This window comes from Homarus americanus, unplaced genomic scaffold (genome assembly GCF_018991925.1).
Source record: "Homarus americanus isolate GMGI-L3 unplaced genomic scaffold, GMGI_Hamer_2.0 scaffold11347, whole genome shotgun sequence".
Taxonomy (NCBI): Eukaryota; Metazoa; Arthropoda; class Malacostraca; order Decapoda; family Nephropidae; genus Homarus; species Homarus americanus.
Window position 1 is genome coordinate 39,031 of NW_024725157.1, and position 13,470 is coordinate 52,500.

The 13,470-nt window shown below is 41.3% G+C and overlaps 1 protein-coding gene across 9 annotated transcripts in view; it reads right to left on the reverse strand.

Moving 5' to 3' along the window:
- The window catches only part of LOC121864746 (kinesin-like protein KIF12), a 52,369-nt gene that overhangs the window by 16,897 nt on the left and 22,002 nt on the right, over nucleotides 1–13,470 (reverse strand). For 7 of the 9 annotated variants that reach the window (XM_042363904.1, XM_042363910.1, XM_042363905.1 and 4 more), the window contains exons 6-13: nucleotides 11,911–11,973; nucleotides 6,694–6,834; nucleotides 5,208–5,349; nucleotides 4,849–4,943; nucleotides 4,530–4,671; nucleotides 1,037–1,155; nucleotides 827–931; nucleotides 437–536 (exon numbers count right to left, since the gene is read on the reverse strand). In XM_042363904.1, the coding sequence (XP_042219838.1) occupies nucleotides 437–536; nucleotides 827–931; nucleotides 1,037–1,155; nucleotides 4,530–4,671; nucleotides 4,849–4,943; nucleotides 5,208–5,349; nucleotides 6,694–6,834; nucleotides 11,911–11,973 (907 nt within the window). The remainder of the gene's footprint in view (nucleotides 1–436; nucleotides 537–826; nucleotides 932–1,036; nucleotides 1,156–4,529; nucleotides 4,672–4,848; nucleotides 4,944–5,207; nucleotides 5,350–6,693; nucleotides 6,835–11,910; nucleotides 11,974–13,470) is intronic. The other 2 variants (XM_042363911.1, XM_042363906.1) reach the window with 1 other exon arrangement.

Genomic DNA, 13,470 nt, shown 5'->3' on the forward strand with positions numbered 1-13,470 from the left:
CATCCAATACAACATGTATATAGAGAGCACATTGTGAGTTTCCTTTCTCCATCCCATCCTGAGTGTGAACACAAACAATCCTGAACTCCACAACAGCACTAGGATCCCGCTTCCTCTATCAAGGAATAAACAATTGAAATTGAACACTCTCAGCATGTTGTCAGGATGGTTGTGCTAAAACAGGCATGAAGCATAATAAAAAATAAAAACATTCCATTATAAGTTGATAATTTAAATGAACATCAGCTTACAGGATCAAAAGAAGGTGAATGCAACAATGTCAAGTTAGCAATTCTAGGTTTTAAACAATTTATTTTACTGTACTGTACGAGTGTATTTCAATAGTATGTAATCAAAATTAATTACCAACCACAGCAAAACCCTGCATTGACCACAGCAATATCCTGCACCAACCATAAAACAAATGAAGTCTCACCATTCTCGCCCAAGTCTATGAGCATCTTGAGGTGGGCATTCTCCTCCCTCAGTAGGCTCACCTCTCGCTGGAGACTCATAATGACCTTCTCCTTGGGGTCCTGAACAACCATGAGAGAGAACGTCATTAATGCCACATCTTTCCTAACAACTTCTACACCTTTTCTATAACAACACTATTATTTGGTCACTGTCGCAAGTGTTTGACGATTTACTGGTTTCTGTGCACCTCTATTTATTTGTCTATGTCAATTTATATTTGTTGATTTAGATGCGTTCATATATGTGGGCATCTCCCTGTGTGTGTATGTGTGTGTGTGTGTGTGTGTGTGTAAACGGAAATCTACATCTACACCGGAAGTATTATTAAATCTAGGACTATTGTACAAACCATGACTATGATGGGCTTGGTGCGGATACGCTTGGCTCTGGTGGCATAGCGCAGTGTGTTGATGGTCTCGCTGATGTTGGACTTGGCGGGTGATACACACGCGATCTGTGGCACAACAAGCCATGATTATCACACTCATTATCAAACCACTTTAAAGTTCTTTATGGCATCTTAAAACACACGTATAATCTAATAACTTAAGTGACTCACCATGAGCGTCACACCGTTGCCTGCCAAGCTGTCTGCGAGGAGTTTGGTCAACTTGGAGTCCCGATAGGGTATGTGGCCATCCCTCTTGCGGTTGTCTGACAGTGCCGCGATACACGTTCCTGTAGAAGGGAGTTTATCTTATAATGACCAGATGTCCTTCTAGCACCGACTGTATACACCCACTCCTCCACATACATACAACCTGAGCTCCACATACATACAACCTGAGCTCCACATACATACAACCTGAGCTCCACATACAGTAATTATATTTTCCTCCAGAGGTTCGCTAACAGAAGATAACTGTGTAGAAAGTCTGCGAGAAGCAAGACGAAACCAGTTATAAAAGTGAATAGCCTGCTGGGTTAAGGAAAGGCTGGCTGTTGTGAGGGACGATGGGAGAGTGACGAGGGCAAGGGAAAATTGGGGTAGTGGAGAAAAATAGGAACAGGAGGAAAGGAAAAAAAAGAGAGGGGCAAGGGAGTGAAAGAGGACAAGGGAGGGGGAGAGAGGGCAAGGGAGGGCAAGGGAGTGAAAGAGAAGACAAGGGATGGAATGAAAAAGGGGGCAACGGAGGGAGTAAGAGTGGGGAGCAAGGGAGGGAATAAGAAAGAGTGCGAGAAAGAGAGTGAGAGAAGGGGACAAGCGAGGGAGAGAAGAGGCAAGGGAGGGGAGGCAAAGGAAGGAGAGAGGGGAGGCAAAGGAAGGAGAGAGGGGAGGCAAGGGAGGGAGAGAGGGGGGGGGCAAGGGAGGAAGAATGGGACACGTGGAGCTGGGCTGAAGAGAAGGGAAGCAAGAGGAGAGGAGAAACAAGGGGATATGGGAGACTGGCGAGGGTAAGGCCAGGGTGGAAGATGATGGAAGGAGTAGGGAGGGAGGGAGTAATACAATGATACACGATGAACTTCCTCCCTCTCCCTGCACCACAAACACAACATAACACTACAATATTCTGCTTTATATAAACACATCATGAAAGGTGAAGGCCGCGTATTAAAATTCCACTGAGTAAATTACTATAATTTACACACTAAATATAAATGGATTTATTTTTACTCCTGGAGAATAAAGAACCTCGGTATTCTCGTCACAAAATTATTAATAAAAGCAGCATTTTCATTACGTATGAGTTTAACACAGTATCGAGAGCAGAGCATTGTACACAGTAGTCATATTACGATAAATAATACTCAATTTCTAGTTTAAAATTCATCGTCAGTAGATTATTTCAGCGCCATCAATGGAATTACATATAATTTAGCAGATCCTTTATATGAGCGAATATTATTTTGATATAAACTAGTTCCTACACAAACTATCGTAACAACATACGTCTAATAAAAATCACTATAAATATGAACAACGGGGAGGTAAGAATGGAGGGAATACTTTTAATAAGACCACAGGTAAAATTAAATTACATGTAGGGAGGTGGAAAGGCGCATGTTGTGTGGGTAACCTAGCAACCACTATCTCTCCTGTCATCACAACACGAGGTGGATACATTTTTTTTTATAAATTCTTTTCCCTGATAAACTTTCCTCAGCTGCATCATTTGGCTCTCTATATTATCTTCATCACTATCATAATTATTAGTCAAATCAAAATAACACATAGAAGATATTAACAATAATCTAATTCATACACTCCACTTCGAAATAGTTACTAACAAAAAATAAATTATAAGCGCCAGTAACAAACGGCGCCAACCAAATACGTTCAATAAAATAAGACCAATAAAACATAACAAAGTCAACATAAAATAATAAAAGCTTAACACCGCCCCGTCAGCACCGGATTATCAAAGCCTAGTTGAGTTTCCCCAGCCACTAATCACCCTTCTCTTTATGGTAGTGATCCAGTCAATTTCTTTTTCTCGGGGTTCACTTCTCAAATATTCCTAAGTTCAATTTAATCTTCTATTTGGGGATGTGAAATAGCCAAGGAGGATGACGAGAGGATAAAGAAGATTAGGAGAAGAGGAAGACAAGAAGAGAATGAAGGGGTGGAGACAAAAAAAGGAAGATGAGAAAATAAGGAGGGCGGGAGGGGAATAAGACGGAGCCAGTGAATAAGGAAGATGAGAGGAGGACTGAGGGGATTGGATAAGTCTTATAATTAACGCCTCAAAAAAAATATATAAAAAAAAGTAAAAAAATACTGAAAAGCAGCACAGAGTTGGGGGTGGAATGGGTGTGGTGTGTGTGTATTGATCTAAACACAAAGCTCAATACATACGGAAGGAAGATATGTTTAACTACTTCACTATATATATTAATGTTTAACAGAATGGATGCGTTTATTATTAGTATTAAAATAAGTTAATAAATACTTAACGTATAAATTGTAGCTAGCAATATACGTGACTACAGTAATGGACAGTGGGTATAAAGTTGATTTTGTTTACTTTATATAAATGGTGGCCTTGACAACGACACGGACTATCGGTACAACTTACTGGCTACATGCAGCCTGTTTGTGCCAGCTTACTCTATTGGGAATCTTTACTGAAAACTTCCCTCATTTTTTTTTAATATTTAATATCTTTCCTCGTCCAATTGCTATTCCTGTCTAATATTTACCCAGCAATTCCCCCATCCCCGTCGCTAACTTTTTAGCCTGTCTCTTCAACTTTTATGAATATTCTATCTACTTACCGTTATTTTTCGTCTTTAAAAACGTTCCAATAATATAAAAAAATCCCTCAGTGCCCGTCAATTATTATTTTTTACCTACAGTCATATGTCAGTTGATTATTCCATATATTCTTTCACGAAACACATTTAATAAAAGGCTCCAGTAGCCCAGCTGAATACAGTACCTCTCAACGTAACCTTGGTGCTGTAGTACCTGACCATAATGAGGTAAGAGAGGTAGACGTCCAGGTAAGTTTGTGTACCAGCCCATCATACACAGACAAGATAACAGTTGACGAGCGGGTCGATGTGTTTACCTTATCGAGCTTCATCAACAGTCACTCATCTGAGGTGTTTGTTCACCCTCTTATCCACAACACAACACTACGCTACCTAAACACACAACAGTATTTGACAACCTCTTATATTTTGGGTTATTTCATTCAGCGTTTACAGAAGCCCGAGTTAAAATGTCAACACGTACTAGTTTATGTTCTATCCATCACAACACCACCAATAGTATATGCATTATAGATGAAGAAGTGTTATCATCCAGGAATGTAAGCGTTCAAATGTTTTATCTAGTGACCATGTATGACCACGATTATATGTTACAGTATAATTAATCACGATATATAATACAAATCAATTATTTTCAACCTGGCATGTATTATATATCGTTGGTATGCGGGGAGATCGTTATGATGCAATGGACACAGATGGCGTGCACGAAATTTCTAACGCATGGACGATAGATCCCAGGTATGCATGGTATACTTCAACTACACTTAAGCCCAGTATATCGCTAATCACACACACACACACAAAACAGGCCCAACCGACATCACGTAACTCACCGAGCACCATGAGTGACTTGTTAATGTTGTTGGCCTCCTCGAGCGTCTTGCCTTCAGAGTTGGTCTTCTTGGTCATCTCAGAGCCCGCCAGGTCCACGAAGTTGATCTTGCCGTTTCTAGTCAGGTTCACCCCATCGTCAGCCTGTCTCACACCAATGGAGGGGGGAGGGGGTTACACAGTACTATATGAGGCTATACTAGGAATATACCAGGTTATATCAGTTACAGTAAAGTTATACAAGTATCATACTGACTCTAGATATGTGACAGTGACCCGAGGTACGTGACACTGACCTGGGGAGTACATGGCGACACTGACCTTCTGCTCAGAGGTTATGTTGACAGTGAGGATGGTGTGGCTACGGGAGGAGTACTCGTTCATGTTGTGTGACGCCACCGCCCTGTTCCTCAAGCCTGCAGGTAAACACAGGCTCTTAGTTCCCTCCTCCTTCAACAGTATTTTCAGTCATTCTTATCTTTTGCCGTATTCTCTTTTCCTTCCTTCATATACACCCAAGATCTCTTCCTTCCTCTCTTCTTTCTAACTTTCTCCTTCCCTCCCTCTCCTCCTTCCTAGCTTTCTACCTCCCTCCTTTCTCAACTTCCTTCCTTCCTTCCTCCCTCCTTAACCTCCCACTCGACCTTACGTCCCCCCCTTGACCTCCCACGACCTCATACCTTCCTCGAGGACCGCCAACAGGTCGTCCAGCTCGGCACACTCGATCTCAAAGAGGTTCTCAACGAAGAATCCTCTCTTCTTCTTGCTCCAGCGCACCTGCAGTGGCTTGGTGTTGGTTCCAATATTGAGCAGATCAATCACCTGGTGGGGAGGAGGGAGAGATTACGTTCAATTAGTGTAGACAAAAAGTTACGTGGTTATTATTGTTATCACGGTATACATATATATATATATATTCATTGGTGCTTTTTTATATTAATTATAGTGTATACAATTATTCATATGGGGTTTTTACCTGAGTTTATGGTATTAAAACTATTATTAATGGAGGTATAGAGGGAGCCACATGCTAAGAGGTTAATCTCACGAGGTTAAAGGGGAGTTGGCCCATAATCTCACATGAAGGACGATGCACCAGCACACGGGTTAAGTACACAGCCCTGGGGGTAATTGTCGACAAGATTGAGGTCAAGTATGTGTTGGCTGAGGCGGGTTATACACGACACCACCCACACGGAATGGTCAGGTCTTGTGTACGTGAGAGAGAGGGGGGACTAGCGTCGGTGGGGCAGGTGTCCGGGGAGGGGCAGGTGTTGGGGGAGGGGCAGGTGTTGGGGGGGAGGGGCAGGTGTCGGGGAGGAAGGGGCAGGTGTCGGAGAAGAAGGGGCAGGTGTCGTAGAGGAAGGGGCAGGTGTCAGGAAGGTGTTACCAGGTATCAGCGAGGGGAACCAGGTGTCAGGAAAGGGAACCAGGTGTCAGGAAAGGGAACCAGGTGTCAGGACCGTGAGCGAGTACCACCTCACTCCTCACACTAACACGGGGGAGGAATTCGTGGATCGATGAGGTGGTGGTAGAAGTGTCTAGCAGGTGCTGGTATATACTGCTTACATGAGGTTGTGGTGGGCGGGAGGGGAGTGAGGAGTGGGAGAAGGTAAGGGAGTGTGACAGGGCAGGGGGATGTGGGAGAAGGGAGTGGGAGGGGAGTGTGTGAAAGGAGGGGAGTGTGAGAGGAGAGTGGGGGTTGGGGAGGGGAGAGGGGAGAAAAGAGGGTCGACTGGTCCCGGTGAAAATAGTACAAGATTTGACGTTTTAGGAGTCACGCGAATGCGAAAATTCTCCAGGGAGTCGCAACACTGGCGGGTCAAGGAGGGGGTAGCAGGGGAATCAGGGGGTACCAGGGGGAATCAGGGGGTAACAGGGGGACGTGTGACCTAATCCTTCCCCCTAATTATCTCGACCATCTCTCTGATGAAGTAATTCTATTAATACGTGTCCTCTTGGGTGTAAATACAATCCTCACGTTAAACACTGAATTCTACTTTCGTCCTGGCCAAACAATAAAGTTTTACTCGTCTGAAGAATTTTACCTGTTGACGTAATTACAAGTCTTTTTTAGTCTCTTGTGTGTGTGTGTGTGTGTGTGCTCGTCCTCTAACCCCCTCCTCATTCCCTGCCTCTCCTCCTCCCTACACCTTCTTTCCTCACCTTCTCGTTGTAGATCTCGAGGTAGGAGGCGGTGAGGGTGAACTCCTGGTCGTCGCGGTTCTGCAGTTGGTTAAACAGGTAGACGAAAGACCTGAAGATGAGGCCGTGGCTCTCTGAGAACATGTCTGGCCCCTTGTCGAACTGCGAGGAGGGGGGGAGAGGGGTGGTGAGAGTGAAGGTGTGGTGAAGGTGTGGTGATGGTGAAGGTGTGGTGATGGTGAAGGTGTGGTGATGGTGAAGGTGGGGATGGTCATAATGGTCTTGGGGGATTGTGTGGGGAGGTGTAGGTGAAATTAGGGATGGTGCTATGTGTGTGATGGTGAAAGGGGGGCTAGGTGTGTGTGATGATGAGGGAGTGGATACGTATAATGATGGGGGTGATGGGGGTGAAGGTGATGGTGAGGGGAGGTAATGGTGAGGAAGGGACCATGGATGACAGTGATAGTGAACGGATCATGGTATAGTGAGAGAAGGATCATGAGAGCTAAATACAGTGAAGGAGAGTGAACCAACTAGCAGCTAATGAAGTACCACCATTCCTGTTACTCTCACTGGTCGCTTAGTATCCGAATCAAACCTAAACAAATTCTTGATATCCAGGAAATTTAATAAGAAAAAAAAACTCACATAAAATATAAAATAAATTAACCTTAATCAGCGACTTAGATGATTAAATAAACTCTTGGTTGAAAATAATACCCTCAGTTGTTTCCCCGGGTTAAAATAATAAGAAGACTGGTACATCGTGAATACAGTAGGCCAGTTAATATAACACACTGGGTGAGTATACTGATGATCTCTCTGTTAAACACTGCTAGAGCTCTCTGTCTGTCTGTCTGTCTCTTAGTCTTGTACTGGTTTGGTTAAGAAGTGTTTAGATTCACCTATACACGTGTTGTTAAAGGCTAAAGTAACATGTTAACTATAGTATAAATTAATACGCCTTTCGATCCACCAGTCTAGTCATTTACGATTTTCTTTCTCCTTAATGTAGCTTAATTACTTAAAACTGATGGTTCGTGTCCGCTAAAATAGGGTTACCACTAGCATGGCCCCTATACTGACACCCCCGCCCTTAAGATGGTGGTGAGGGAGATAGGTAGTGGTGGTGAAGGAGGGTGGTGGTGAAGGAGGGTGGTGGTGAAGGAGGATGGTGGTGGTGGTGAGGGAGGATGGTAATGGTGGTGGAGGGTGGTGGTGGTGGTGAGGGAGGGTGGCGATGGTGGTGAGGGAGGATGGTAATGGTGGTGAGGGAGGATGGTAATGGTGGTGGAGGGTGGTGATGGTGGTGAGAATGACCACATGTGAATTTTTATAATAATAATGAAATTAATGATGATGATAATAATAATAATAATAATAATAATGATGAAAACAATGAATCACCACTGCGTCAAAATTAAATACATATAATTATCTTCAAGTAAGCTATACTCAGCTAACAAGCGGACCAGACGCTAAAAATATCAAATACTTACACATGCATTATTCACTACTAGACGAGATAGCTGGCGGTAAGCAAAAATGTCAGCTATGTGTGTCAGCTATGAGTGTCAGCTATGAGTGTCAGCTATGTGTTTCAGCTTTGAATGTCAGCTATGTGTGTCAGCCGTAAAGAGTCAGGTGTAAAGTGTCAGCTATGAGTGTCAACTATGAGTGTCAGCTGTAAAGCATCAGCTATAGTGTCAGTTGTAAAGTGTAAGATATGTGTCAGCTAAAAGCATCACCTACAGTGTCAGCTAAAAGCATCACCTACAGTGTCAGCTCTAAGTGTCAGCTATAAAGCAAATACGATTGAGTCAACCGAACGCTAAACTTCATAGCTGAGAAAATTATTGTATGGTACATGAGCAAATATAGCTTTAAAGATAAGACAACTAGAGCTTGCAAAAGAGCTATAATTATAACTGGTTTAAATATAAGAGATACAAATAGCTTACATAAGAAAGAAATATTGAAGTATAGCTGGGGTCGAGAGATTAATCTATAGCTGAGAAATTATTACATATCATAGCTTGAGACGAGGTTAGATATTTAGCTTTGAGAGTCGAGCGATAGAAAAATAGTTTCAGTCGAGCGATAGCGATAGAAATATACCTTTAGTTACGAAAGAGACGTTTAGCTTACGAGTCGAGATACGATCATAGCTGTAAGTCGAAAGCTAAGTATTTAAAAGAACATCACGAACCATTGACAACTAACAGTCGAACCAAACTCTTAAAAGTTAAACAAATAAAAATAATTGACCTTTCGTGTACTCAATCTGACCTTTCGTGTACTCAATTAGACTTTTCGTGTACTAATCTCACATCCATTCGTGTACTAAATTATATCCTTTCGTGTACTCAATTAGACTTTTCGTGGGTTACAATTATCCATTCGTGTACTAAATCTCATCCATTCGTGTACTAAATTTTATCCTTTCGTGTACTCAATTAGACTTTTCGTGGGTTACAATTATCCATTCGTGTACTAAATCTCATCCATTCGTGTACTAAATTATATCCTTTCGTGTACTCAATTAGACTTTTCGTGGGTTACAATTATCCATTCGTGTACTAATCAATACCTTACGAATCTTTTGCCTGGACGTAATGAACTGGTTTCAGAGAGGTCAACGCCTTCTCTTGCCAGCTGACGTAAACAAGGGTTATATTGTGGTTATGTAGGTCGTGTGTGTGGGTGGGTGTTGTGTACAGGTGTGTGTGTGTGTGTGTGGGTGTACAGGAGTGCGTCTTGTGTACAGAGGTGTGTGTGTGTGTGTGTGTCATTCTTCCCCTCTCTCTCTCTCTCTCTCTCTCTCTCTCTCTCTCACACACGTGACTCACTGCTCCAAAAGGCCACACCTGGTAATGTATCTCCCACAATTTAACCCCCCCCCCTTGTGTTTCTTCCTTACCTCAGACACACACAGACAGACACAGGCGGTACTGAAAGACAGACACAGACAGACACACGTACATACTGACACACACACACACACACACACACACACAAAATACACAATAAACAAAACAATGAATAGTAACAAAAACAAGTTATATTCAGGTGTGGTGTAGGTGTATCATTACATGTGTGGTGTAGGTGTGGAGTGTGTCATTACAGGTGTGGAGTGTATCATTACAGGTGTGGTGTAGTTGTGGAGTATATCATTACAGGTGTGGTACAGATGTAGGGTGCATCATTACAGGTGTGGTGTAGAGTGTCATTACAGTTGTGTAGTGTTTCATTACAGGTGTGTTGTAGGTGTGGGGTGTGTCATTACAGGTGTGTAGTGTTTCATTAAAGGTGTGGTGTAAATATGGGGTGTGTCATTACAGGTGTGGTGTAGTTGCAAGCAGCCACCACCACCACTCTTATCAATAATAAATTACTGCCCTGCCAGGTATGCTACCAAAGGTCGTTCCGCTGTTGTTTGGGGGTGGTTAGTGGTGGTGGGGGTAGTTAGTGGTGGTGGTGGTGGTGGTCGGGGCGGTGGTAGGGGTGAAACAGAGGGACTAACTGCACGTAACTATACCAATAGTATCCATCGATCTAAGTTAATCTAAGTTATCTAAGCTCATTATTCCCCCGCCAGGTGACACTGCGCTCGTTCATCTTTGGCCAACATTCAGCAGTCGTTGATAATGAAGAAATATACAACTAGGAATTGATTAACAAAAAGGAGAGTAAAGCAGAATGGATAAAGAGGAAATGATACAATATAATAACGTGAAAGTAAGTGAAAAGTGGGTTAAAACTGAACACTGCGTCCCATAGTCTGGTACAGCACGTCAAGTTGCCTCCTGGCTGATGAGGTAGAATAATAACAGCGACTGAAATGGTTTCGATATCAACAACAAAAAATCTATATCACAGCTTTACAGACGCGCTGTTCTATACCTAATTATAGGGTTACAATAAACACACTTGAGTATCCACGTCTTGGAGGCTGGAGGCGACAGAGACAAAACAAGTGACCAAACTGTTCTATCTCAGTCTTTAAATTCAACTATCACCAACATAACGATACAAGAACCTATCAATTCTTCAGAAACTCTTAAATGCATAAGTTGTTTTATACGTGAAAGCAGAAACAAGACTACATAAATAAACTACACTACACACTTTAATAATCTATGTTTATCTACTAAATACGAAAAAAATCACAAATGTGTAATTTATCATGCCACTTGCATCACACGAACACCAAAAACAATATTACTGTAGTCATTTGCTGTGTTGTTTTAATTAATCCCTTGAGTACGACGACTTGACCCTCTGAGTACCATGGCATTGTACTCAAGGGAACAGGCCATGTTATTCTAGGGGTTAAGTCATCGTACTCGTGATTAATCATTGTACTTACAAGGTTAAGTTATCGTACTCAAGTAATTAATCATTGTACTGTTGGATTAAGTTATCGTACTCAAGTAATTAATCATTGTACTGTTGGATTAAGTTATCGTACTCAAGTAATTAATCATTGTACTGTTGGATTAAGTTATCGTACTCAAGTAATTAATCATTGTACTGTAGGATTAAGTTATCATCAAGGGGTAAATATATAATTAATAGATATGATTAATTGTACTCAGGAATAGACATCGTAATGAAGGGATCACGGAATACACTAACAAGAGGAGGTAAACACTACAAGATCACCAAACACCCCAAAGCCTCGACACAAGAAGCTACTACACATGCACACCTCGTTAGTGTCTTGACCAGAAAAAGAGAGAAAACTTCCAAGGTAAAATTGAACGCGGTGATATAGGTTAAAAAAAAATTATTTAAATAATCTTTGATGTGAACTTTCAAACGTCAACTGTAATTGTGATAAAGCAAGAGAATAAAAGTTAATTAATTTGAGGTTTAATATTCAGATTTTAAATACAAATGGTGTTAAAAGTTTATATCTACAATGGTGTTAGAAATTTAATGTGATTTTTTTTTATGAGTAAAGTTGTTTTTATCATAGAAGTTTAATATAATAGAATCTAATAATGGCGCCTAAAGCTGAAAAGTAATGTAGTTTGGTGTTGAGAGTTTAATGTACTGTATGTGTATATTAAATGGTTCAAGTTGTGTGTGTGTGTGTGTGTGTGTGTTGTGTTGGCCCGCGGAACCAAGCCTTCAAACTTGCGGAAGAAGCACACTAGGCACAAGAGAGGAGGGAGGGAGATAGATAAATAAATAAATTAGCATTCAGCATCGTATCGTAAATGGATCACTCACCGAGAAGAAACTTGGCCTGGGAGCTGTTTTGGAGTTTCTGGCTCTGGGAGTGGGAGTGTAGTACTAACGCACGACCAACACGCAAGCGGCGCCACGGGGAGATAGTAAATACAGTACAAGGAGGTTTTACCTAGATACATTCACACTTTTTCTTACATTATAGAAGAAATGCAATATCATTCTTCAGTTATTAGTATTTATATTATTAGATCTGGCTTAGACTATTGTATTGGAATAAAAGATACATAATTTATATTATGAATTAGAACCTTTAGGACTGTCAGTTTTTGTTCGTTCACTGTTGTAATTCACGATCATAGATGTTTTTTTTTTGCAGTTTCAGGACAGCCAATACTAATTTATTTTCGCTTCAGCAACTTTTACACGAAACTAAATGAATATCTAAAAGTATTCGCTCCTCTTTGAAGGGTTAAGTACTATTAAATTCGTAGTCCTTCATTTCTTCTACTAGGTTCAGGCAAAAACGTGAGACATGCAACACTTGACAACTCTCTCATTGTTGCGTTGAATTGATATAACTTTCTGAGTTCTTAAGAGACTTTATTAGCTAGATAACTTAAGAGTCCCGGCACAGTACAGCACACCATGATGTCACACCATCAACCAGTTTGTTCTGCCGCGCCATGACGTTACAGTGTCTTATTCACACCAACACACACACACACACACCAACACACACACACACAGACACACACACACACACACACACACACACCGCCTGTTGTCTTCTGACGTCAATACGAAAATCAATCGCCTGCGTTTTTTAATGTCAATACCTAGACAATACCGTCATAGTTGGACATCAAGTTACGACTGTATATTGTATGTTGTATTACATTTATTCCCGAATTAAGTACTTGTTGTATATACGAGTACTTTAACGACTGTACCTATGCCAATTACCATTTGGTTTACGTGCTATAGCTACCTACCAGAAAACAAAATTACATAACGGTAAGTACTTTTAGGTTAAGTGCATATTGTAATGGGAAAACTTTGTACTAATTACTTAACGACACTTGATAATTGCTGTCGACCTATACAAATTACACCTACACGTTTCCATAGTTAATAATATGAATTAACTTAATGGTACGTATACTATAAACACATTACATTATTGACTCCAGAATACACCTCCTAAGGTTAATTAAGTATAGTAAACTAATGGTGTTGTGTTTCCGAAATGTGTTTAACTTGTGTTGACAATGTGTTTCAATCAGGTAGTCTTCCCAAGAGCTTTTAGTAAGGATTAACCACTGGTAATGAAATAAATAAATAAATAAAATAAAACACTTTTCCTGGCTGTAACTTTAAATTTACAATATATTCATCTCTATATTTTCTTTCCTCGCTTCTCATCCTCACACCTCATGACCTTCTCACCTCCACACATCCTCACCTGCTCATAATCCTCATCTCTCCACACCTGCCCATAATTCTCACCTCTCCACACCTGCTCATAATCCTCATCTCTCCACACCTGCCCATAACACCTGCTCATAACCCTCACTACCCCATAAAGTCATCCAAACCTTC